Source organism: Nelumbo lutea, chromosome 1 (genome assembly GCF_056320005.1).
Source record: "Nelumbo lutea isolate HS-2025 chromosome 1, American lotus-T2T, whole genome shotgun sequence".
Classification (NCBI taxonomy): Eukaryota; Viridiplantae; Streptophyta; class Magnoliopsida; order Proteales; family Nelumbonaceae; genus Nelumbo; species Nelumbo lutea.
Window position 1 is genome coordinate 82,814,377 of NC_142684.1, and position 27,827 is coordinate 82,842,203.

The 27,827-nt window shown below is 39.0% G+C and overlaps 1 protein-coding gene and 2 long non-coding RNA genes across 4 annotated transcripts; 2 read left to right on the forward strand and 1 right to left on the reverse strand.

Moving 5' to 3' along the window:
* The first annotated feature begins 190 nt into the window (after nucleotides 1–190).
* On the forward strand, nucleotides 191–7,574 carry LOC148875750 (uncharacterized). Its single transcript, XR_016099830.1, has 4 exons — nucleotides 191–399; nucleotides 4,558–4,758; nucleotides 5,039–5,094; nucleotides 7,383–7,574. It is a non-coding gene; the product is annotated as an uncharacterized LOC148875750 (long non-coding RNA).
* Nucleotides 393–3,211, forward strand: LOC148875751 (Pentatricopeptide repeat (PPR-like) superfamily protein). Its single transcript, XM_088947512.1, has one exon. The coding sequence runs from the start codon at nucleotides 539–541 to the stop codon at nucleotides 2,492–2,494; it is 1,956 nt and encodes a 651-aa protein (XP_088803638.1). The 5' UTR covers nucleotides 393–538; the 3' UTR covers nucleotides 2,495–3,211.
* Nucleotides 7,575–22,248: 14,674 nt separating the features above from the next.
* On the reverse strand, nucleotides 22,249–27,491 carry LOC148875752 (uncharacterized). Of its 2 annotated transcripts, none has more exons than XR_016105619.1 (5): nucleotides 27,211–27,491; nucleotides 26,869–26,976; nucleotides 23,663–23,750; nucleotides 23,440–23,520; nucleotides 22,249–22,434 (listed from the first exon to the last, which is right to left on the reverse strand). It is a non-coding gene; the product is annotated as an uncharacterized LOC148875752 (long non-coding RNA). The 2 variants fall into 2 exon arrangements; XR_016105618.1 differs by having other exon boundaries at nucleotides 23,663–23,915; nucleotides 27,211–27,490.
* Nucleotides 27,492–27,827: the final 336 nt, after the last annotated feature.

Below are 27,827 nucleotides of genomic sequence, written 5' to 3' on the forward strand. Positions count from 1 at the left end.
ATTGATCTACATTATTCAACATTCAAGATGATGCTACATCATTGCACCACTGGTAGCAATGCACCGTTTTCTCAAAAAACATTAAATTTGGTGTTGCTCCAGACTACACTTTCCCGATTTCTAAGGCATGATTTGAAACAACATTTTTTATGAAAAAAATTACATCAAACAACAACAAATAGATTTTTTTGGAGCATTAAGAATGTTACTCCCGTTCTCTCAGGGCAATGCTGGTTTGACCAGCCTTTACAGCATTGCATTACGAATATCTCCCTACTCTGTGCATTATTTCTTGGAGAGATATTCCCGATGCAATATTGTAAGAGGTGTTACGGTGTGAGCACGGGCTTGCCCTGACGTGACCGAAGCCGATCTCGCAAAACACCCACCAAGAGGAAGGTATCATGGCTTTCAAAAATCTGTTTTTACTCACTTGTACTTATTATTTGTTAATCCATTTGAGGAACGAGGAGGTGGGTAGCTTGAGTCCCAACCGTTAGTTTTCAAAAATCCGTTGTTACCCACTTTGTACTTGTCGATGAAGTTGTTTAATAGGCGCCATTACAGCTCTCTTCTTCCACTCGACCTCAAGAAGTCCAAGCGAAACCCCTCACTGGGATCCAAAATTCTCTTTCTCTGCAAGTCGGGCTCGCTTTTGGGAGCTCTCCAACTCCTGAACTCCACAGATTCCAGCGAAATCTCCATTAAACCCGTTGTCTATGCATCTCTCTTACAGACTTGCACCAAAGCCCATTCTTTCAACCTCGGGCTCCAAACACAATCGCACATAATTAAGTCTGGCCTCGAGTCTGATCGTTTTGTAGGGAACAGCTTATTGTCACTGTACTTCAAACTGAGCGCTGATTTTTCAGAAACTCGAAAAGTGTTTGATTGTTTGTTAGTTAAAGATGTAATATCTTGGACTTCTATGATTTCAGGGTATCTTCATGTGGGAAAACCCATGGAATCTCTTGAAATGTTTGAGAAGATGTTGGAATTTGGGGTTGAACCAAATGCGTTTACACTTTCTGCCGCAATTAAGGCATGTTCTGAACTTGGCACTCTAAAGCTTGGCAGGTGCTTTCATGGGGTTGTATTAGGACGTGGTTTTGATTCAAATTGCGTTATAGCAAGTGCCCTTATTGATATGTATGGCAGGAATTTTTACCTGGAAGACGCCTGCCTCTTGTTTGTCGAGATGCCTCAACCAGATGCTATTTGCTGGACTTCGGTTATTTCTGCTTTCACCAGGAACGATCGCTTTGAGGAGGCTTTAGGGTTCTTTTACTTGATGCAGAGGAAGTATGGTCTATTGCCAGATGGATTTACATTTGGGACTGTTCTAACAGCTTGCGGTAATCTGGGAAGGATGAAGCAAGGTAAAGAAGTTCATGCAAAGGTTGTTACAGCTGGAATATGTGGCAATGTGGTCGTTGAGAGTAGCCTTGTAGATATGTATGGGAAATGTGGGTTGGTTGAGGAATCTCATAAGGTTTTTGATAGGATGCCCCAAAAGAATTCTGTTTCTTGGTGTGCATTGCTTGGGGGATACTGCCAAAATGGTGACTTTGAATCTGCTATTAAGATTTTCAGGATGATGGACAAGGTGGATGATCTCTACAGTTTTGGGACTGTTCTTCGTGCTTGTGCAGGTCTAGCAGCTGTGCGTCAGGGCAAAGAGATCCACTGCCAGTATCTGAGGATGGGAAGTTGGAGAGATGTTATTGTAGAATCAGCTTTAGTTGATCTCTATGCAAAATGTGGTTTTATTGATTATGCATACAGAATTTTTGTGGAAATTCCATTTAGAAATTTAATTACTTGGAATTCTATGATTTGTGGGTTTGCACAAAATGGTAGAGGTGAGGAAGCCATCGGGATGTTCAACGAGATGGTTAAAGAAGGGATTATACCCGACTATATTAGTTTTGTTGGGGTACTTTTTGCTTGTAGCCATACAGGTCTTGTTGAGCAAGGTAAAAAGCACTTTAAATCAATGAGTGATTATGGGATTAAAGCTGGAATTGAGCACTATAATTGCATGGTTGATCTTCTTGGCCGAGCTGGACTATTAGAGGAGGCTGAAGGTTTGATAAACAATGCAGATCTTAAAGATGATTCATCTCTTTGGGCAGCTCTTCTTGGTGCCTGTACAGCTTATTTGGACCCAGTTGTAGCCGAGCGAGTTGCAAAGAAAATGATGCAACTGCAACCAGAGTACCACCTCAGTTATGTTCTTTTAGCTAATGTCTATAGGTCTGTTGGCCGGTGGGATGATGCTCTAAAGATTAGGTGGTTAATGAGAGATAGAGGGATCAAGAAAATGCCCGGTAAGAGCTGGATTGAAGTTAAGAACAACATTAGATTGCCTGCTAATCAAGTGCATTCAGGTCTTCAAGGAAAGAACTGCCCAGATATTGAAGGGTTCGGTTTGGAGGATACAAGAAATGGGTCTGAATCAAATGTGAATCTCACACTCCTTGTTGAAGCATAGGCTTGATTTGACGATTAGTGTTGCCCATTTGTTATGCTTTATTCAGCTACGTTCTGGAAAATGAGGATTTTACTAACTGGATGGCATGGATCCATAAACATGTTTGGAGTATGCATGGTACAATCCCAAGGTAGGTGAGAGGTCTTGGGGTAAATACAATTTTGAAGCACCAAATTGACAGTTGGACTGAGGCTGGCTGAGCTCAATAGCATGAATTCTTGTATTTTCATTTGGCTAAATTGCATTATGCACCTCTACAGAGAACCATTCTTCAAGAGAGAGAGAGAGATGGTACAATCCCAAGGCAGGTGAGAGGTCTTGGGGTAAATACAAATTTGAAGCACCAAATTGACAGTTGGACTGAGGCTGGCTGAGCTCAATAACATGAATTCTTGTATTTTCATTTGGCTAAATTGCATTATGCACCTCTACAGAGAACCATTCTTCAAGAGAGAGAGAGAGAGAGAGAGAGAGAGAGAGAGAGCAAATATCTTAAATGTCATTTCAATAATTATATACATGTATTGTATTGGAGATCCAGAGCATAAAATCTAGAGTAGATCAAAGTGGGTGAAAGCAAAAATATATCAACTGGTCATGGTATCACACACTTCTTAAAGAAGCCAGAGGATTGTTATTGGACATAATAAATATGGGAGCTGGAGCTGTTTTCTCTTGTCACATGCCTATATGAAATGGTGTCATCTTTCAATCAGTTTCATTGTTCTTTTGTATGTCCCAAAAAAGTTGGCATGGCTTTTCAGGTTCTTTTGCAATACAAAAGGAATAGAAATCATAGGTAAAGGTGGTTAATAGATAACAGCAGTTTTTCAGCTGACAGCAACATATTTGGAGTTTAAGATAATCTAAGTGAGAAGCTTGCATTGTTGATGGGGGTCTTTTCTGGCAAGTGGGCTATTATGGCTGTCTTATAATATATGATTTTATAGACTTATAGCCTCATCCTGTAAAGAATCCATTGCAGTAATCTCAGTGTCTGTTATTTATTCTTTTTCATTTTTTTTGAGATAAGGTTAACCATATTTTATTAATAAAACAGGGAGTACATGAGCAGATGTACTACACAGAAGAAAGAAAACCCAAACAGCTAAATAAAAAATTACAATGGGGGAAGCCAATTGCTGTACAGGTTCTCTAGTCTTGCTCCAATTTTAGCTAATCCATCTGCAATTTGATTCAGCTCCCTTGGTGGAGACAGCAAGTTTGCGTTTATATTTTCCAAGGACTCTCTTGCCTCAGCCAGATAATGACTCAACCTCCAAGGACCCCCCCCTTGTCCTTCAGCCATTCAATGGTTTTAGCAGACTCTCCTACAATAGATAAGTTCTGAATGTCCAATCTTTTTACCATTCTGATTCCAGTGAGAGCAGCCATAACTTCAGCCTTAGTTGAGTCAGCATAACCGATTGGGCCACTGAAAACCCAACAGATATTACCCAGGTTGTCCCTCAAAATATCCCCAATCCAACTACACCAGGATTGCCTGCAGCACTTCTGTCGAAGTTTAAAGTCATCCCTCCTTTGTTAGGAGGTATCTGTAGTCTCTGGATTGATTGAGGGTAGGTTGGAAGAAACAAGATTGTTTGGATATCCTATTAAGGTCATTGAGAGAGTCCTTGGAACATCTCAGAATTATCAGTCCAGAAATTACAATGAAAGGAGATATCTGAGATGAACTCTTCAAGAGATCTGATTTTGTTGTCAAATAAGCGCCTGTTTCTTTCCTCCCAAACTCCCCACAGAACTGCATGTAGCACCGTTTGTGAGATTTTAGCCAAACAGTGATTTTGGCCATTTGAATGTAGATTTTCTGGGTATGTTTCAGACTTTTCCAAGGTTGTGTTATTAAGTTGATTATTGTAGAAGTAGCCTTGAAATTCTTATCTGCTCATGTCAGACTCTCAGCATAGAGCTTTCTAGTATCTTTGAAATGGTTTCATGCAATGAATGGTCAACATTAATTTATCCATTTCTTTCTCTTTCTATGTGATGGTACTTAAACTTATGATTTTGGAAATCTTGCAATGCTTTTGGTTTGTTAGACCTTGGGCTATATATGACAAGAGCGAGGACTATGCAAATAATGGTAGATACTAGTGGCTTGAAGTGTAAGAAACTTGCAATATCATTTTCCTGATTAATTGATGCCATCGAAAAACAGAAAGAGGTCATGCTTCTGCAAGTTGACTTTTTGCACTACTAGTTTTAATCTCAGTTCATGAAGGAGCCTGCAAATCTAAGAGGTAAAAATGGTTGAACTTGAATAAATTATATTACTCTTTGTTGGAAAATTAGAATTTCTTATTTTTCTTCTTTTAATTTATTTTTTTGCAATATCTGTATATTTTTATAAAAGCAATTTCATCCTGCCTATTAAGACCTGTATAGGTCATTCTGGTTCAAATTCTTTTTAGTTGACACACAAGGTGATGTGTAAAAAGGTTGAATAAAACTGCATTAATTTTTAGGTTTTTCCAATCACTTGGCTGAAATAACTGGAGCTGGATCCTTTTATTTTTGCAGCAAATAAAGGAGAAAGTAGGGGCTGATCTAATGATGTGTAAAACTATGTGACTAAGGTAAGTGCCTGTAGCTCTAGCTCAGGTCACTTTCCTTGGGTTTATTTTTGTAACAGCTTCTTTATTTTCTGTATTTATTTCTTTTTGTTCTGGCACAAACTTCTTTGTGTTTATAACTTTAATGGTTATGCATCTCTAAGTTACTCTCTTGATCTTGATATTTCAATTGATGCAGTTAATGAGCACAAACTCACTTTCTTTCTCTTATTTTCAATGTAATTATACCAAACAAAATTGACAGTAGAACAAAGCTATTCATTTTCTCATTGGCCCAGCAGTACAAAAATAAATTACCAGTTCAAATTTAGGATTTCAGACATTGTTTTTAAGTGCAAATTTTCAGCTCGTGTTCTGGTTTGTTCTTCATAACTCACAATTTTTCTTTCTTTTCTTTTTTCTTGCTTATTATTAGTTAGGCTAACAGTCATCATCATCATCATCCACGCCTTATCCCAACTATATGGGGTCAGCCACATGAATCCTGTTTCGCCAATCTGTTCTATTTAAAGCCATATCCACTGTTAAATTAGTAGTGCTTAAATCATTTCTTACTACTACCGATGTCCTTTTTGGTCTACCCCTAGCTATTCTAGCCCCTTCCACTTGTAACAAATCACTTTTTCTAATTGGAGCTGTTGGTGGTTTTCTATGCATGGGACCAAACCATCATAATCTACTCTTTCTCATTCTCACCTATTGGAGCTACTCCTAGGTTTCTATGGATGACTTCATTCCTGATCCTATCCTTTATAGTTTTTCCATTCATCCATCATAGCATTCAGATTTATGCCACACTCATTTTTTAAACATGCTTCTTTACTGGCCAACACTCTGAACATGTTAGCAGTTAAACTAACAGTCTTCTGGGTTAAAATACTTGAACTTATCAAAGTTCTTTGGATTACCAAGTTTAACTCACCCAAGTCAACTGTAAGTGGGTCAACAATTAGACATGCAAAGAGAGAATGGGCAAGAGTTTTGAACATTTAATGAGAAATGTGGAATTAACTGGACTTGAGAAACTTTAGGAATAGTTATATATCAGTGATAGTAGTAAGGGTTTAGACTTGTGGGGATTTTGAGATGCATAGGATTCTAGGGTTCAAGAATTAAACCCTGGAACTCAGGAGTTCAAAAAAATCAGCTTGTTAGCATTTGAAAACTTAGAGTTTGAGGTGTAGGGTTGAATTGTACTGTGAGACCTAATCCATGGTGCTGATTGATGGGGCCTCCAATAAATGAAACTGTCTAAATTTTAAGTGCTTAGAACTAAAATTGAAGAAAAGATTCTAGGAAGCAAAAAATAATTCCAAGAATCAATGATTCAATATAGAAAAATATTAGGGCATAAATGAAATAAGTTCAAACTGGTCGAAGGTATAAATACTATTTCTTGAAACAATAAATTTGCAGGTTGATAGGGATCATAGCTGACAACATGCAAAAATATAACAAAAAGCCAGAAGAGAACTCTATTTTGGTGATTTACAGGCTGATTGCATAGCATAGATTTGGTCACATCGAATTTTGAATTAGTAACCTGTATCAGAAAATCATATGAAATGGCCAAATGATTGCATAACAGTGGCGCTTGCCTTGACAACACATAGAGGCGCACACAAACGTAAGTTATACTTGGCCCAAGCCCACCTGCACAGCCACCCAGCCACCCACATACATACTTTGTATATAATAATATTTCTAGTACACACTTTGCTTAAAGAAATTAATAATAAATAAAACATGCAAGATAAATTTGGTCTTCAGTAGATCCCATGTGCTTATGACATCATCCATGGTTTTACCAAATCCTTTATTCAAGAGGGTGGAAAGGTGCATCAAATATCCTAGATGACTAAATGCAGACATCAGACCTCCACAGAAATGACCTTATTCATAGTGGAGGAATGATATCATATTTCTTATTTCTTCTCATTGTAGTGAAGTTCCTTTTATTTCTTCTTCTATGCAACAAGTTAGTATGATAATACTGCCATAAGCAAGACACTTCAGTTTGCTTTTAGTTAGTTAAAAATGAGCAGAATTCTCAACAGAAATCACCCTATTCATAGTGGAAGAATGATACCATATTTCTTATTTCTTCTCTTTGTATTGAAGTTCCTTTTATTTCTTCTACGCAATAAGTTAGTACGATAATACTGCCATAAGCAAGACACTTTGGTTTGCTTTTAGTTAGTTAAAAATTAGCAGAATTCTTAAACTTGAATACCTCAATTATCACAAGCTGAATTAAACATTGATGCTTCATTTTACCAAACAATGTACAGGTTTTTCATATATGTTAGTTGATTTATATTTGTGCTTCAAGGAGTATGCAAGAACATTCTGTGGTACACTCCACCTCCGGGTAATGGAACCATTTTCCATACAAATTTTATAGAAGTGCCATTTTTATCAACTTGATAAATGCTTAAAGAATCCCTTTATTATTTAAAATATTAGAGCTCTCTCCATGAAGAATATTTTCGTTTTTCCTTCAGCGTCATTTGTTTGCAGTGTAAATTGGTGCAAATACATGGGAGATCTTTCTCTTTTAAGTCTGAATTCATTTTTCAACCCAAAATCTGCAATTCCTTCGAATTAACATGGAAGGGAACATTTTCTCTTTCTTTCCTTTTAAATCTGAAGTAATTTCCAAACCCAGAATCCGCAATGCCTTTGAATAAAATGGTCTAGATTTGAAAGTGAGCAGTATCCAAGGCTTTAAAAAACCTATTATTTACAGTCTGATAATAGCCATTCTACTTTACAGACTGATCTCAGTCCCTGGAAAACATATCATGGATCTTTCAGTCATATCAAAATTAAGACATTTTAACACTGGATATGGCACTAAACAGACGAAATGGTGAAACAGGATTCGTGTAGCTGACCGACCCCATATAGTTGGGATAAGTCTTAGATGATGATGATCAAGAACAACAAGACATCTATGACAGAGTTGTAAGAAGAACTATAAAACCATTCAGAACTATTTTTCTTGAGAGAGAAAGAGGTTGGAGGGATAGGAAATCCATCACATGGATGCCCAAAATTGCGGAATAAAGGGGGCAAATTTCAAAAATTTTTCTCCATTCAACTGGGAATCGAATTCCCTATTTAGAAAATCATATTTTCAATGATCATTCTTGAACCATAAACTGAACCAGATCTGAACCAAAAGGAGGAGAGAGAGATGATACCTGATATAGAGAAACAATATCTCTCAATGGAGGTGTTCACGCCCAAGGTAGGATCCAAAATCTGCTTCCACTGAAATAACGCAGTGCAGGGTAGAGCAGAATCAGCAGTGTTCTTCCCAAAAACTTGATCCTTCTAAAGAATCACCTGGACGGCTTGTGAATACAACTCCTACCAATCTTTTCTCCAAAAGATTGGAATCAAGATCCAATCTTGATTTCTCCCAAGCAATGGAGATCGAACTGTTGTAGGCGGCGGCTGAAGGAAGGAGGCGGCTAGAGAGTATTTGCAGGGAGCAAAATTCTTTCTTTTGTGATCTCAGCTATGAAGACAAGACAGTTGGTTGTCTATAGACTTAAAGGGATCAGCTCCTAATCCCATTAGGAGTTGCTAACCCAAATCATATCTGAATTAGAAGTCCCTTTAAAATAAGGGATAATCCTTATCTTATCTGCAGATTAGATCAGATAGTTCCTAATCTAATTAGGAAGTTTCCAAATCTAAATCTCATTTAGATCTTGGACTCTCTGAGTGGATAGGGTGTGGGCCCAATCCTATTAGTTGATCTTATCTCAAAATTCGCCCCTTAATGATTAATCAAATTAGCCCAGTTCGAAATGGGTTTAAGGCCCATTTAGGGTTATGTATTCATTTAGCCTTCCAAACTGTTGCCCAGTTGGCTTCCTTGTATGGTGTGGGACCCAAACATTGATCTACACATCAGCCACATGGGTTCAGCCCAGCCTTTGTTACAAGGCCTGGCCGAATACACTGTTATGGACAGTGCACCCCCTGAAACCCATCAGATGGGCTCTATGGGCCCAACACTTACCCTAAGTGGTCCCTGGGCCAAGCCACCTTATAACACCCAGGGACTGTGAGCAGATGCAAGATTAGCCCATCAGGTATTATCCTTACTGGTCTTACACTTAACCTCTCAGCCCATAATGATCATACACTGCCCGACAAGAGAGGACCTCTCCCTCGGCTGCAAGGAACAGTTTTGCACTGTCTCAAGTATGGATCCCGGGAATTAAAACCTTTTGCAAACATTTCGAAACCATAATATATATATACTTTTATATCTCATATAAACTATATTTTGCAAAACAAATCTCAACGATTGAAATCGGCTGCCGGCAGTCTTGGTTTCCATCAGTGAGAGTGCATCCGCGATCATTACCTTTGTCCGACAAAGGGGCTGATCATGTCACTATGATCACCCACTCAGATGAATTCTCAGACTGTCCCAACATACCCAGGTTTTGACCCCCGCTAAGGATCTCACTGATTGGTACATCAAAGACAGCCCAATCTGACACCTAGTGCAGTATCATAATTGAGTCTAGGGGTTGGGTGTAACTTTCCAGTTTTTCCCATCAATCTCCAAGGTCTAGGGCAATACTGAAAATCTGATCCAGTTCAAAGATTCAAATAATCCTACACTGTATGTGCCTAGGGTCTCACCCCGGTAGCTGAGACAAGCCACCCCAACCAACTTGGTGGCACCACAGTGTTAGCGTTGTTAGGATAGGTCTCCCTAGACCGACCCACTGGCTGTGAACATTCTAAACTAACACGAGTCTCATTAAGTGTCCAGTTGAAGGGTATTACACAGAAACATACCAAGGGAGCATGAATCAAATATGCACTTTTATTCATTTACAATAAACTCATAAAATACATCATTTTGATTGAAGCTAAGGGCATACAAAACTGTCTAACAGCTCCCACTTGCACTTAGGTCCAATCAGGTACTAGCCGGAGTCCCATGCTTTCCACGTGTTTCTCAAACACTTTCTGTGATAGTGGCTTTGTCAATGGGTTTGTTACATTTTCCGCTAACGCTACCTTCTGAATCAGGACGTCCCCTCTACCAACAATCTCCCTCAGTACATGGTACTTCCTCTCGATGTGCTTCGACTTTGAGTGGGCTTGTGGCTCCTTAGCCTGAGCAATGGCTCCATTGTTGTCACACAACAATGGTATGGGTGATGTGCTGGACGGAACTACTCCCAACTCGTGAACGAACTTCTTCATCCACACGACTTCTTTGGCAGCCTCACTTGCGGCAATGTACTCGGCCTCGGTCGTGGAGTCTACAGTGGACCCCTGTTTGCTGCTTTTCCAACAAATAGCACACGGTCTTATCGTGAAAACATATCAAGATGTAGACTTTCTATCATATGGAACGATTGGAAATCGGCATCTGTATACTCTTTGATCTGTAGTGAATTACCATCGAATACTAGACAAAACTCTTTTTTCCTTTGAAGGTACTTAAGTATGTTTTTCACAGCAGTCCAGTGCTCCTGCCCTGGGTTGGCTTGAAATATGCTTACTACACTCACTGCCTGAGTAATGTCAGGGCGAGTGCACAATATGGCATACATGATGCTCCCTACGGCAGAGGCATAGGGAGCGTCTTTCATGCCATCAATCTCCTTAGAAGTCTTGGGAGACATCTTCTTGGAGAGAGTGACTCCATGCCTGAAATAAACATTTCATTTCTTGGAGTTTTTCATGTTGTATCTTTTGACTATTTTGTCAATGTAGGCAGATTGGGATAATCCTATTATCTGCTTCGATCTATCTCTATAGAGTCGAAGACCTAGTATATAGGAGGCCTCTCCAAGATCTTTCATGGAGAATTGCTATGAAAGTCATACTTTCACTGTAGTCAACATTCCTACATCATTCCCAATGAATAGAATGTCATCTACATACAGAACCAAGAAGGTAACCTTATCTCCACTGTACTTCCTGTAAACACAGGGTTCATCCGGCTTCTGCTCGAAATCAAACGATTTGATGGCAGAGTCAAAACGGATGTTCCAACTTCTAGAATCTTGCTTAAGTCCATAAATGGATCTATTAAGTTTACATACCATGTTTTCCTGACCCGCAGCTATGAAACCTTGTGGCTGCTGCATATAGATATCTTCAGTAAGATCTCCATTCAGGAATGTAGTTTTGACATCCATCTGCCAAATCTCATAGTCATGGTATGCTGCTATAGCTAGCAGGATCCTAATGGATTTAAGCATGGCCATAGGCGAAAATGTTTCCTCATAATCGATGCCCTCTTTCTGAGTATACCCTTTCGCCACCAGACGAGCTTTGAATGTCTCAACTCTACCATCGGAGCCTTTCTTCCTCTTGTAAATCCATTTGCAACCGATTGCTTTTACCTTGGACGGCGGATCTACTAGAGTCCAGACTCCATTGGTCTCCATTGAGTCTATCTCTGCTCTCATGGCCTCCACCCACTTCTGGGAATCTATATCCACATAGCTTCCACGTAAGTCACGGGATCCTCCTCACTAGTCAACGTTTCAACCAGGTAACTATCTTGGTCATAACCATAACGGACTGGTGGCCTGGATACCCGAGTGGATCTTCTAGGTTGGTCACTACCTGGAACTTGTGGGACATCTCCCACTGCTCCTTAGCTGTCCTCATCAAGAACAATTTCCTAACGATGGATGTCTAAGATGTAATCGGTCTCCAAGAACTGGGCATTTCGACTGCAGAACACTTTCTGCTCACTTGGATCATAAAAAAGGTAACCTACAGAGCCTTTTGAGTAGCCTACAAATAGGCAACGGCTGGTCTTGGATTCCAACTTGTCTACACTCGTTCTTTTGACGTGTGCTGGACAACCCCAAATCTTCAAGTGTCTGACACTTGGTTTCTTTCCGGTCCAAAGTTCATATGGAGTGTTCGGAACCGATTTGATTGGAACCCGATTCAGCACGTAAATCGCTGTCTCTAATGCGTAACCCCAAAAGGATGTGGGTAACTCTGAGTGTATGAGAAGTGACCAGACCATATCCAATAAGGTCCTATTCCTCCTCTCTGGAACACCATTAAGTTGTGGTGTAGCAGGAGGAGCTAATTGTAATACTATCCCATTGTCCTTTAAGTAGTATCTGAATTCGTCGAAGAGATACTCGCCACATCGATCAGATCTTAGGGCTTTAATTTCCCTCCCCAACTATTTCTCGACCTCTTGTCTAAACTCTTTGAAGTTTTCAAAGGATTCGGACTTGTGTCTCATTAGGTACACGTAACCATATCGTGAGAAATCATTTGTGAAGGTGATGAAATACGCGTGTTGATTCCGTGTCGTAATACTCAGGGGACCATATACATTAGTATGTATTAGGTCAAGTGTGCCTGTACATCTTTCAGGCTTACCATTAAATGGCCATTTGGTCATATTGCCTTGTAGGCAAGGCTCACAGGTGGGAAGATCTTCTATAGTTAGAAAATCCAAATGACCATCCTTTACCAACCTTGTGATTCGGTCAACACCGATGTGGCCAAGTCGGTAATGCTACAGACACGTGGGATTAACTGTATCATGGGCTCTCTTCTTGGGGATTTCAGCCGGCGTAGTTTCGATTATGTTAGTTTCTAGAGAAGGATGTAGAACATAGAGACCGTTCTCCAGTTCCCCGTATGTGATGAATCTGTTATTCCTTTTAATAGTAATCGTATTAATAAAGAAGACAGAATAACCATCTCCACACAGTTTTGAAACAGAAATCAAAATTCTTCTCAAGTTTTGTACATAAAGACAATCTTTCAGTACAACTTTTCCTTCTCTAAAAATTAACTCTGCGGTTCCTATTGTCGCGGCTGCAACAGTTGCAGTAGTCCCCAAGTAGAGAGTGACTTCTCCTTCACTCAGCCTTCTGCTTACCTTGAACCCCTGCAGTGAGTTACACGCATGAGTTGAAGCCCCGGAGTTAATACACCAGGACGCAGAAGCTACCAATAAATTGGTTTCTATAACACAAGTTTCGAAATTACCTTTCTTGGATTCCAGGTAAGCAGGACAATTCTTTTTCCAATGGCCGGTCTTCTTGTAGAGTGACAGGCATCCGATGCTTTGTCTTTCTTCTGCCTTTTGCTCTTGGTGGCTTTTTCTGAGGCTTCTTTGCCTTTCTCTTTCTCTTGCCCGTTTTACTAGCTTCAACAAGCATAGCTACAGGCTCATCATTTTTAATCAGTTCTTCAGCTCTTTGCAACATATTGCTGATATTTTGCAAACTGACATTCAGCTTGTTCATGTTATAGTTCATGATGAACGGATTAAAGGAATGAGGCAAAGAATTTAGGATAGCATCTATTTGGGTTGTGAGGTTTAGCCTGGATCTAAGAGCCTCTAGTTCGTTGATGTAACCCATCATCCGAAGACAATTGTCGTGAACTTGTTGGCCCTTGGACATTTGAGTGGTCATGAACTATTTCAAGACCTTTTGTCGAGTAGAACGATTTTGCTCTTCATACATCGTCCTCAGACTGTCCAATATGTCATTGGCAAGTTCGATCTGATCGAACTGCCTCTGTATTGGATTGTCCAAGGAGGCGATGATGTAACACCAGGCTAGGGAGTTTTTCTCCTCCCATTCCTGATAGCCTCTCCTTTGGGCCTCAGAAGCCCTGTCACCCGGACGCTTCGAGGTAGGATTCTTTGCCACTTTGTCCAGCTTTTTTGAAGATAGGACCAGCATAAGGTTCCTGTACCAGTCGGCGTAGTTTGGGCCCTTAAGCTTGTTGTCATCAAGAAGCTTTGCAAAAGATCCGTTTGCCATTTTCTAATAAAAGAGCAAACATCAATCCACAACCTAATTTGATTCATGTTCATTTCATAGATATGGCTTTTAATCTACGATCAATTTCCATTTATTCATCTCTGAGATTTTTCTCCTTTCTCAGTGATAGAGACTACGGGTTGTCTCTGAAAATGTGGGAAATCACATAGGGTGCATGGAGCCAATTGTTTCAGCTGCAAAACTCCACCACCTTTTTGTGAAGGATCACATCCATTCATCATATGAGTTTTCCCTTTGGCCTGTGTCAGACAAGGTTAAGAGTCGTTTTCAGGTAAACCTTTCTGTCCAGTGAGTGCTTACCCATCATATTCGTGAACGCCAAGGTACCGTGAGAGAGTTCCCATTTTCTAGTAAAGCCCTCCCACATCGGTCTATGACGCCCCTATCATCTTATGAAACACTTAGACAAGCCAAACAGCAAATGGATAGCCCATTTTCTGGTGCGTTTCCTCATTACTGAAGGACCCATCCTCATGCTAATGATGGAAGGCCTTTAGAGAGTTCATCATATGAATCTCCCTATCACTTGCACTCATATCAGCTGGAGGGAACAAATAATTACGCCCTAGTTTGATTTAGGTCAAACCAAAGTGAATCCCACTGACTTTCATAAAGCCAAATTTCGATGGGCCTTAAATCGGCTAGGGTTCTGCATGTAACATCTTGATGAGGTGTGGGGCCCACCACTGAGGGAGGTCATCCAATGACCAAAAGGGACACCATGGCAATGATGTGCATTCAGCCATGGTGTGCGCAAGAGCCACTATCGAATGAGCATGGGCCAAGTACTTATGGCCCATGTACATAGCACATCACACATCCATACATCTCATGCAGGAATAAATTGATACAATTAATTAATTATCTGTAAGACCCATTGGAAGCCCGTTAAAAATTCCATAATATTAACCATTAATATTATCTAGGTATATGGGCTAAATTAGGGTTACCCAGTTCGGCCCATATAGCTTTATCTTTTAAAACGGGCTTTTTGCAGTTTTAACTATTTAAAACTGGGCCTTTATAGGTTGGGCTGAATTAACCATTTAATTAAATATCAATCCTCAGGCCCATTAGTGGGAAAAATAGGGCTAACTTTCAGTCTTGATTAAACCCTAGATTTGGTCCAAACAGTTTGAACCAATCTTGGTTCGAATGGGTCTAGGGTTTGATTTTTAATTAAATCCTTAATTCAAGAAAATAATCCGAAATGAAATAACTGATAAAAGAAAAACAATAATCAGTTAATCAGGGTTGTTCGCACACTCCATCCTACAAAACAGATGTTAGATCACAGATTGTAGTTTCTTAAACTACAAATCGCAGATAGCGTATCTCCCATCTGCGAAATCTCCTTCTCTGCACCGTCATCTTCGATCCAAAATTAAAAATAAATAGAAATCCTATTTCTATTAATTATTACATCAGATTGAATGCCTATACATTGAGTCTAAAATTAAAAAAAAAAATTATTTACAGACCAAATGTAATAAATAAATTCAATAAACTACAAATCTTGTAGTTCTCCCTGCGCAAACCAAGATTTCGATCTCCTCTTGTACGAACAGCCCATAAATCAAGAAAATTATAAAGAATTATTCTAAATAATAATCAGATTTATTTAAAATTAATTTCAGATTATTTGCCCATATGTTTTGGGAACAAATTTCCCAAAATCCATATCTGCGCAAATTGGGTAGAACGCCTTCTCCCCATTTGTGCAGGTTCAGATCTGAAACAGAATGGTTCAAGATTTGAACCATGGCTCTGATACCACTGAAGGGATAGGAAATCCATCACATGGACGCCCAAGATTGCGGAGTGAAGGGGGCGAATTTCAAAAATTTTTCTCTCCCTTCAATTGGGAATCGAATTTTTTATTTAGAAAATCATATTTTCAAGGACATTCTTGAACAATAAACTGAACCAGATCTGAACCAAAAGGAGGAGAGAGAGATGATACCTGATACAGAGAAACAATATCTCTCAATGGAGGTGTTCACGCCCAAGGTAGGATCCAAAATCTGCTCCCACTGAATATGGCGCAGTGCAGGATGGAGCAGAATCAGCAGTGTTCTTCCCAAGAACTTGATCCTTCCAAAGAATCACCTGGACGGCTTGTGAATACAACTCCTACCAATCTTTTCTCCAAAAGATTGGAATCAAGATCCAATCTTGATTTCTCCCAAGCAATGGAGATCGAACTGCTGTAGGTGGCGGCTACAGGAAGGAGGCGACTAGAGAGTATTTGTAGGGTGCAGAATTCTCTCTTCTGTGATCTCAGCTCTGAAGACAAGACAGCTTGTTGTCTGTTGTGATGTATCTAAAGGCTGTCGCCCCCTCTTCCATTTATAGACTTAAAGGAATCAGCTCCTAATCCCATTAGGAGTTGCTAACCCAAATCATATCTGAATTAGAAGTCCTTTTAAGATAAGGGATAATCCTTATCTTATCTGCAGATTAGATTAGCCAGTTCCTAATCTAATTAGGAAGTTTCCAAATCTAAATCTCATTTAGATCTTGGACTCTTTGAGTGGATAGGGTGTGGGGCCAATCATATCAGCTGATCTTATCTCAAAATCCGCCCCTTAATGACTAATCAAATTAGCCCAGTTCGAAATGGGTTTAAGGCCCATTTAGGGTTATGTATTCATTTAGCCTTCCAAACTGCTGCCCAGTTGGGCTTCCTTGTATGGTGTGGGATCCAAACATTGATCTACACATCAGCCACATGTGTTCAGCCCAGCCTTTGTTACAAGGCCTGGCCGAATACACTGTTATGGACAGTGCACCCCTTGAAACCCATCAGATGGGTTCTATGGGCCCAACACTTACCCTAAGTGGTCTTTGGGCCAAGCCACCTTATAACACCCAGGGGCTGTGGGCAGATGCAAGATTAGCCCATTAGGTATTATCCTTACTGGTCTTACACTTAACCTCTCAGCACATAATGATCATACACTGCCCGACAAGAGAGGACCTCTCCCTCGGCTGCGAGGAACAGTGTTGCACTCTCTCAAGTATGGATCTCGGGAATTAAAACATTTTGCAAATATTTTGAAACCATAATATATATATACTTTTATATCTCATATAAAATATATTTTGCAAAACAAATCTCAACGATTGAAATCGACTACCGGCAGTCTTGGTTCCCATCAGTGAGAGTGCATCCGCGATCATTACCTTTGTCCGACAAAGGGGCTGATCCTGTCACTATGATCACCCACTCAGATGAATTCTCAGACTGTCCCAATATACCCAGGTTTTGACCCTCGCTAAGGATCTCACTGATTGGTACATCAAAGACAACCGAATCCGACACCTAGTGCAGTATCATAATCGTGTCTAGGGGTCGGGTGTAACTTTCCAGTTTTGCCCATCAATTTCCAAGGTCTATGGCAATACTGAAAATCTGATCCAGTTCAAAGATTCAAATAATCCTACACTGTATGTGCCTAGGGTCTCACCCCGGTAGCTGAGACAAGCCACCCCAACCAACTTGGTGGCACCACAGTGTCAGCCTTGTCAGGATAGGTCTCCCTAGACCGACCCACTGGTTGTGAACATTCTAAACTAACACAAGTCTCATTAAGTGTCCAGTTTAAGGGTATTACACAGAAACATACCAAGGGAGCATGAATCAAATATGCACTTTTATTCATTTACAATAAACTCATAAAGTACATCATTTTGATATAAGCTAAGGGCATACAAAACTGTCTAACAGTTGTCACCCGACTCACCCCCCACATCGATCCATTTCATTAGAGTGTCATAGCCATCTACCCAGAACATTGAGCAATGACTTTACCAATGATTTATATTTGCCTTCTCATCTACATAGATTATAAGAAGAGCAGTTCTATGATGAGAGTGGCTTCATAGTTGGAACCATGGTTTTGAAAACTGGACCAGACCGGATGGTCGGACTGTTTGACCCAGGAACCGTTTGGTTCACAGGAATAGGGGTATGGAATCGGAATTGGAATGGGCTATTCTGATTCCAACTATTTGGTTGGGCGGAATTGGAATCTCATTCCCATTCCTACTGGAATGGCATTCCCCCATTTGAGGGAATGTCCATTCCCTGCCCCTCCCTTGAGAATGAAATCTCATTCCTGCTGATTTCAATTCCCATTTCCATTCATGTGTGAATCAAACAGACTATGGGAATAGACTATTCTGATTCTGATTCTGGCTACCAACCAAACAGACCCTAAAAAAGTAAAAAAGTTGCAGGTATACGTTTGCCCAAGAAATGCAATGAAACGAGTTCCTAGAAGTATTTGGCACCAGGCAACATTTTCAGATGCTCGGTCTACAGTTGGAATTTCTAGCAATATCAAAGGAGGAGTGTTAATGTATAACAGAGCATTCTGGAATTCTTGAACTAATCGAGCATTCTAGAATTCTTGGATCGATTGTCTAGCTGGCCCACTTGTCTTGCCACTTGTTCGGTCTATTGAGACAGTTAACATGTAATTATAAATATTTGATTAATGAAGTGAAAATTATCTTTCTACTCTACTTACTCAGATACTTGTTCACATGGTATTAGAGCAGTGACAGATCTTGTTGTATTCACCACCACTGCAAGCCTGTCTCAATCACCACTGCAAGTTTGTTTGATCACCACTTCTCATGGAAATGGATGGAGCCATGAATTCAAATGCGATGTAGATGGTAAGCCCTGGCTCTCCGTATTTTCTATACTCTTCGGACAATCGAGGAATGGCTCTAGTTTCGATCTTGCTCAATGGAGAAAATTACCCATTGTGGCAACGAGCTATGAAAATTAATCCTCCAAGCAAAAAATAAAATATGCTTCATCGACGGATCATTACCCCGACCGGTGATGGCTTTAGCAGAAGAGAATCTCTGGTTAAAATACAACTCCATGGTTGCATCTTGGATATATAACTCATTGTCAAAGGATATATATGGCAGTGTAGCTTTTGTTGAATCGACCTTTGAAATATGGAAGGAGGTTGAAGATCGATTCTCTCAAGGTGATATACCTCACATCCACCAACTCAAGAAAGATCTCAATGGCCTGCAACAGGGAGAACTCACTGTAATGGCTTACTTTGCAAAATTAAAGACCCTGTGGGACGAATTGGCGGCAATGACTCCGCTACTGAATGCACATGCAACATCGAATTCTTTATTGAAGAACGAGAAAAGCAATGAGTACATCAATTCTTGATGGGGCTTAATCAATCTTACAACACAGTAAGGGAAAACATCATGAGTCATGATCCATTGTCGTCGATCAACAAAGTTTATGCCCTGATTCTTCAAGAAGAATGACATCAAATGATATCTTCCCTTTGAGGTCCAACCTCACTTGAAGCAGTAGCTCTAAATGTGTCTTCACGACATAAACAACGCAATGCTACCATAACTGCAAGAACTGAGGTTACAGTTAGATAATCCTTGCCAACTAGACGGAGCCGAGGTGGAAGGACAAAGCCGTGCAATAAGATCTGCGAGCAAAAAAAAGTTAGAGGCCCGAGGAGTTATCCCCAGATAGGTACTCCAATGCTCAAGTCAGTAGAAGGTAGTGGGCGGTTGGGCCGAGTAGTTAGAAAACAGTGCTGATCCGAGTAGAGTAACAATATGAGAGTCAGAAGTTGGATCCCTTACCTTGAGTAGGAGGTACCTTTTTATAGCCAAAGATCCGTGTCTTGATCGGATTAGGCTTCTGGGGTTGTCAAGATGAGGTTAACCGTAGAGGTATTCGGGATAAGACCTAACCCCTAGCGGGGTTGTCCCCATCTGATCTCCTGTCTTGGTTGTGCCTATCCACATGACATGGAGTTGTTGTGGCTAGGAAGGTGGAGTGGGGCCGCATAGATGACATAATGTTGATGTAGCTGAAGAGATAAGGTAGGCTGCGGACGCGGTGTGGTGCTGTCGTGGCCGAGGAGATGGGGCGGCCACATGACGTCCGAAGCCAGCTCAACCATAACCCAAACACTAACCAACAACAATTATCAAAGTATCGTTGTAACCATTGCAAATGCAATAGGCACACAAAAGACAGATGCTGTGAATTGGTGGGTTATCCACCCAATTGGGACAAGTCACATTCAAATCGTTGCCAAGAGAAAACTCCAATCAATACAAATTGTTCAAGCTCAAATGCAACAATGGATTCTTGTGAAAACAATACCAATTCTTCAATCCCTGGACTCTCTCTCTCTATTAGTATGCCTAACTGATATCCCTCTTAAACAAAGACTCCTCTTGACTATTGTAGCAAATGTTTATGGTAAGACTACAATGAACTCAATCCCCACTTGGATAATTGATAGTGGTACCTCAAACCACATGACTTATGATGATGTTGTTCTTCTTGACAAGCCAAAACCTATATACTTACCAAATGGTAACACCATTTTTGCTACCCACAAAGGTTTCGTTTGCCTAGGATCACACACCACCACTGATGTTTTACATCTTCCCAACTTTACATGTAACCTTCTTTCTATTAACAAATTAACCCAACAACTCAACTGTGTTGTAGTATTCTTCCCAACATTTTGTGTGCTTCAGGACTTAGACTCGAGAACTGTGATTGGGGTGGGGCATCTACATAATGGCATCTAATCAATTCTCTCTTCCATCAAAGAGATCCTCATTTCATATGGCAGTCTCCAATAATAGTCCCAACATTTGGCACCATCGACTTAGACACACTTTCAGATCATGCTTGACTCTCATCTCTGGTATACCAATTCTACCCCCCGGATGTTTGTTGTGATGCTTGTCATCAAGCAAAACAGCATCGAATACCATTTCCTATTAGCAACAAGTCCACTATACCCTTCCAACTTGTTCATTGCGATATGGAGGGGGGGGGGGGGGTTACAAGACACCATCCCATACCGGAGCACACTATTTTCTTACTATAAATGATGATTTCACAAAATGCACATGAGTTTACGGTTTACCTACTTCACAATAAATCAAGAATTGTTCCCTTTTTGCTTATGTTTTGTGCTATGGTTCAACAACAGTTTGGTCATAGTGTTCAAGTACTACGATCTGACAATGGGCTTGAGGTTTTATCAAAGCCCTTGCAAGAATATTTCATTGCACAAGAAATCATACATCATCATTCATATATTGACACCCACAGCAAAATGGGGTAGCCAAAAGGAAACATCACCAATTCGCCATCTACTTGAAGTGGTTCGTGCTCTTCGATTTCAAGCACACCTTCTTATCTCATTTTGGGGTTAGTGCTTAATGACTTCAATATACATCATTAACTGCTTAACCCCTCTACTGTTCGGGCTATCCCCTTATGAAGTCCTATTCAAACATCCTCTAGCATATGATCATGTACGGGTTTTTAGATGTCTATGTTATGCTCAAATAAGACCCCCACCATCTAACAAATTTGCCAATCAAGCAGTCCGTTGTGTGTTTGTAGGATACCCTTTGGTAAAAAAGGATACCGTTTGTATGACATCCACACTCTCCATATCTTCCTACCACCACTAACACTTATACATGACGATGAGATGTTGAACCCATGGCATATGCCCAAGCTGCTAAAGGCCCACGTTGATATCAGGCCATGGCTGATAGAAATTGCTACATTGGAAAGAAATCACAAGTGAAAATTATCATTTTGCTCTGCTTACTTAGATACCTTTTCACAAGGTATGAAAAAAGAATTAAAATTAAAACTAGAGATTATATGGGATTTATACTCTTTTTTTGTATCATTCCAATCCTAATCCTTGTCCATACACTACAAGAAAAACGGTCAAAGCCAACGATCCTAGAACTGTAGGCTTAGGCCTTCAGACTGCCAGCTTAAGTCTAAGGCGACGGTCAAGCTTCCGCCCCCTTATTAGCCGTCGCCGCCCTAGATTAGGACCGCCACCTTAGAGGGCCGATCAAAGGCGGTTTAAATTGCTCTATTGCAGCAGTCACAATGAGCCATAGGCTTAGCATTAATCAGGCAGCAATTTTGACCATCGGCTTAGATACCAAAAAGCCACCGCCTTAGATTTTTATCAAACTCCTTTGAGTTCTTAGGTGGCAATCCGAACCACCGGCTTAGGTGTTAAATGACCACTGCCTTAGTGTTGTTTGTGGCTAAACGGACGATTGCATGACCACAGGCATAGATATTTTTTTTCGTTTTTATTCATACCATGTTGATAGCTAAGCCGACGGACATGACTGTCGGCATAAACCAATTTTTTTCAAAAAAAAAATCATATTCCCGCTTAATTGCATCATTTTTCTGGAAGCTGAATTGTTTATTGACTTAGCACTTTCACACCTATTTGATATAACAAAACCATTTGATAAAAATCAATTTAAAATGAAATCTATTAATTCAAAGGTTATATTTTAAAATATCCAAAAGACATTGTTCAAAATACAATATCCAATTGACATATAAATAGTACATGAACTTAAAAAAACAATCAAATTCTCTAATAATGAAGCACATCTTCCAATGAAAATCCACTTATATTGGTTGAACCTGCAAATCAAAACATATAAATATTAGAATTATATATCAAGTATTTTAACTATAAAGATAAATAGTAACTAAAATTTACATGGGTTGAATTCTAAGCAATTAATAGGAATATCAATAGTAATTCAAAATATTCTATAGCATCCATAAGGGCAAATTAGCAATGTATCACTTATCAAGGGCAAACAACACCAAAGGTGGGTGGATTCAGTCCTCGCAAAACTGTGTATTTCTAATACACAGATGAAAATGGTTGTAAGAATGAGTATGAGCACAATTTTGTGGGCACCAAATCCAATTCCACGTCAAAGATGGACCCAAAGCATATGGGTCACTGGACTAGCTTCTTATGATCCTTAGTTTTGGCTTGGGCTATAATTAAGCCCAAATTTTTCTTTTTGAGTCAAGAACATGTACTTCCCTAGTAAAAATCAATGTCTATATACAAAAAGTAACAAAGCAAAGATTTCCTAGCATCATTAATCAGGTCCAACAAGCTTGATAAACATATATATACAAAATTAGAGCTAAGTTTGATAAACATATAAGCTCAGTTTGGAAAGAATACAAATAAAAATATGCATGGTATAAATATATACAAAATAATATAAAATTTAAGGCTTTGCACTTTAAACTGAGCCATATTTACACATGCTTATTTGTCATGTCAAAACATATTTGATTTATTATGTGCACTTTAGAGAGCCCAAGTTACTGCTAGAAGAAACTGATATAAGTACCTCTTGAATCACCTCGAATGCTAAAATATTCATGTCCTAAGATACTTAGCAAAGTATGACCTTATGTTACAATTTGATGGTTCAAACTTGCAACCTATGACATGTGTGTGTGTGTTGTTACCCCAATCCATGTTATCAATACAGCCTTCTGTTTGACCATCCAAATTAAATATATACACTTTGATAGAAGGTGCCAGCTAACTTTCTTGTAATGTATGTAATGTATGGCTGGACATTGTAGAGACTTGAGGTTGAATCCTGCCTTTACCTGGGTTTGGGAGAGAGCTACCCCATTAGCCCATTTTCCCACACACAAAAAAAAAAGGATTTGACCAATCTAATAGATGCCCTGCAATTTGAGAATTTCGGCCCCATTAGCAATAATCATTTGAGCAATGTCAACTGTTGTGCCTTACATTAAGCCTTAAATATCATCTACTAGCATACAAATAAAGAACTTGATGGGTTAAGAAAGGATGTGAAAGTATCACCTTCTTCCCTCAAATAGCAACTCTTGGTTCTCCTTGGATCACCATATACTTTGTGCCACCAAGGTGTAAGCCAGTTGGAGCAAGTGATCTAGGTTCAGCAAAGTCATTCATGATTTGGCAGTTATTTCCTCAGGCTTAAACTACAACAATAACACACAAGAGCAATGGATTGCGCTACACTACTGGAAATTTGTCTTAAAGCTGAATAACCCATTATTTTCTAAATCAGTAAAAATCATCGCTAGATTTTCCCCTGAAAGAAAGCCAGCCAAATATGAGTATATGACAAAAGAGGAAAATTGTGGATATCAAACTTATGCTCTGATATAAAATGCTTAAATATATGGTAACTAACTGCTGATTTTATTAGGATTAGCTTGAGAATTAATTTGACATCAACAAAAACAATAGAATAATGCCACCTCTTGGGTCTATTTGGATTGAAAGACTACGGGAATAAAGAAAACAAACTTAATAAATTCTTAAAAATCACAGTACTGAGGGACTAACATATCCCTGAGACTAACCATGTAAATCTCAAGCATACTAAAAGTAAGGAGAAACAAATGGCTGGTATCCTCCACCTGCTTAAAGAGTGCTTCAATTACACGGGGTACAACACCTGGGGAATCTGGTTTACCTTCCTAAAATGTTTATGCAAAGGCTCAACAATTAGAAGTTGTAACAGTTAAATATCATTGGGTCCTCCTAAATCTTCATTAGCTTATCAAACTATAAAAACAAGACTCAGGCAGGTCGACTCCATGGTTCTTATGTGTCTCTTGCTCAAATTATGACCAGTATTTCCAAATATTTTTCAACTAGAATATGATGAAAGCATGATATGCTAGATATTGTCTTGCAAAATTATGTGGCTGAAAATTTCCCAATTTAACACCCATGCCCTCTCCCTTCATTCATATGATGAAGCTGCATGCAATCAATATCAAAATATTAAAGGTAAACCAGTGGTCTTATGACACCTAGAAGTCTGACTTAATTTGAGACTCAACATTTTGTAGCTGCACCCAAATTTCTTCAGAAACAGATGCCAGGACTTAGAGCTTTTCTTGCTTGTCTGCAACTTCATTTTGGTTTTAAATCTTTTCAAAGCCAATGCAAATAGAGTAAATCATGTAAGGGAGATTTTTGTACAGGAAATCATTTTTACATGGCTGGTCAAAACCAACCATTTACAAAATTATATTATTATTTTAAGGGAAGATGAAGAGAAAGGGAAGATTGGATGTGGTTATTGGAGCAAAGCTTCTGGACTAGATGTTGATTCCACTAGAGTTGGATGTAGTTGGAACTTTTACAAAGGCAAACACAAGTACTTGGCCTATATATGTAAAGGCTTGTGATTTGGATCAAAGTTCATTTTACATCCAATATGTCCTGAGAAGAATCTACCATCCATTTATATTCTTCAGGCTCAGTTTGGAAAGAGTATACTATATAAGGTTTGTACTGAACATATATGTATTTGCATTCTTTCCAAACTGTTTGGAAAGAGTATAAATACAAAATATGCTTTAAATATACTATATAAGGTTTGTACTGAACATATATGTATCTGCGTTCTTTCCAAACTGTTTGGAAAGAGTATAAATACAAACATGTACAGTTTTACCAAGGAGAAATTTGAATGATTAACCAGGGTCCAAATGGTCACTTGATCATCAAGTAATTGGTTTAATCTTGCTTTTGCATTATGGTTTATGTAAGATCCAACAATGCTGACTCCACATTACATCCAAATTTCAACCAATCAGTTAAAACCTACCTAATTTTTCTTGGTTCATATTTCCTAAAGTGTAATTTTAATTTTAAGGTGTATTTTTCATCACGTTCATTCAATCAATAACGTCTTTTACTGTACAATGCAGTGAATTAGTCTGCTTACTTTTTCTTCATTCATGTTTAGGTTAAACAAAACAAAGTGTACTTGCCATCGCATTCAACCAAATTTTTTCTTCATAGGTTTTGCTTTTATTCAAAAAGCAAAAGCCATATAGTTTTCAGCAAGAAGAATGAGTTTTGATGTTACTTAAAACAAATAGGAAGATGTAATGTTGCAAGAAATCAGTAAGGAGCACCAATAATGGGAAAAGCCAACTATTTTTTTTTATCTGGATAAATTGTCACCACTCATACTTGCAGCCAAAGCCTTAGAAGTGAGAAGAGCATGATCATAGCAATAGCAATGGAGGTGCAAGAAGAAATTAAGAAGGAAACTCTAAAGGGGGTAACCGACAACATCATTGGGTGAGTTAGAAACATGGTGGTAGATACACTCAATATCATAAATGACATTCAAGGCCTCCCCACTCCTCACTCATTTATTCTGCAGGAATTCTATGTTTTCACATGCTTCTCAAGGAAAGTGTCCAATGTTGTGGAGGGCTAGGTATCAACCTAGCTAGCAGGGTAATTGAAAGGAAAAATTAAGAAGACTTGTTTTAATTTATACTAATTTTCATAACTTGATGGAGACTGGATCTAGTACTGACTAATCACTCCATGTGTATTCTCATTTCTCACAGCACACTCAGTGTGTTCACCGAGTTTGGACACAAGTAGAAGCTAGAAACCCTTTCCTTTTGTTTTACCAAAAATGGGAACAAAAAAGCACCCTTTATTTTCGTGTGTGGACTACACTCTACAAATGCTCCAAAGAAAGAATGATAACAAGAATAATATCAATCGACGACCCCAGTACCCAACATAAAGGCCCCAATCCAAAGAATCATATTCATAGAGGTAATGATGCCTCCCCTGCCTCTTTCCACCCAAATACCCAATATAAAGTGGAGTCGAAATAAATAAATAAATGGCTCCTCTTACCAAAACAAAAGAGAATTTCACAAATAGGTGCACAAAATTTTAGCAAAAGAACTAGATAAAAAAAAAAAAAAGAGAAAAACAACATGAGCATACAAAACATATAAACCTTATAATGAGTAGCCTCCCAAGCAAATTACTTCATGTGGTTAAAAAATAAGAACAATGATCAGAACCATAACAAAGAAATAAATGATCCCCATCAAATATATAAGAACATTAAGCAAAAAAAAAAAAAAGAATTTATATATATTCCAATACTGATGAATCATGTTCTACATGAGTAGAACCTTTAAAAATAAGTAAGAAAAAATCATCTTTATCAAAATAACATATTAAACCTTTAAAAATAAAAACCATACCTCCTAATAACACCATAATCTCGAAATTCATCTTTGAGTTCTCTTTCGGTAACTCTAGGATCTAAGTTCCCAACATAGACTCGAGACATTATGCCAGGCCACTGTCAACTGTGAAAGAAAATATAGGGTTTTCAGAAACCACACAACACAGAATTCTAAAGCCCTTAGAATGCCGAAAAAACACTAATTTAAGCACAAATATGCATTGCATGCAGGAAAGCAAAAAGTAGCTAAATGGCTTGCCTCTCCAAAACCCTTCGACCTCCTATTCAAAATCCCTTATACCCGTCGACCTCCTACTTCCAAAATACAATTAGCCATGAAGGGTTTATATGGAAGTACCTTCTCTTCTCTTGCTCGAACGAAGAGTCGATGCTGGCTTGAATATCTCCAAAGCAAAAGAAATCTTCCCCTTCTCGAGTAAACAATGAACAAAGGTAAATGCTAGTTTAGAGTCGCATGGCACTTATAACCTAGATTTCCTTCTCATTCTCCATCCGATCAATGTTTCTCCCTTTGTAAGATTCTTTGTCAAAAACCTAGCTAGAACCAGATTGCCTTTGTGCGGGAAAAAAATTTGGACTCCCCGCATCCGCGTGATTGTATTAGACCGGTTTAATTTTAAAATCGTCGTCTGCCGTGTTTGTTATTTTAGACCGTCGCATCTGTTCCTAAACCCAATGTAGACCGGATCTTCAGGTATCACTATAGTGGCGACCATTAAGACCGTCGGATTTAAACCGCCGGCTTAAACTTTTTTTTTTTTAGTAAATCTAATATATATATATATTAAAGTAATGATTTCATGCCAAAACCCACACTAACACATGGCTCATTTACGTTCAGACACCTATCATTCCAAAGATTTAAACAAAATGGACATCTGTCATATTCTGATTAGTGGTAGTTCAAGAATAGAACCCACTAGACATGTATCAAATTTTGATTAGTGGTAGCTC

Coding starts and splice junctions, on each gene's coding strand:
- LOC148875751 (XM_088947512.1), top strand. CDS start 539: ATGAAGTTGTTTAATAGGCGCCATTACAGCTCTCTTCTTCCACTCGAC.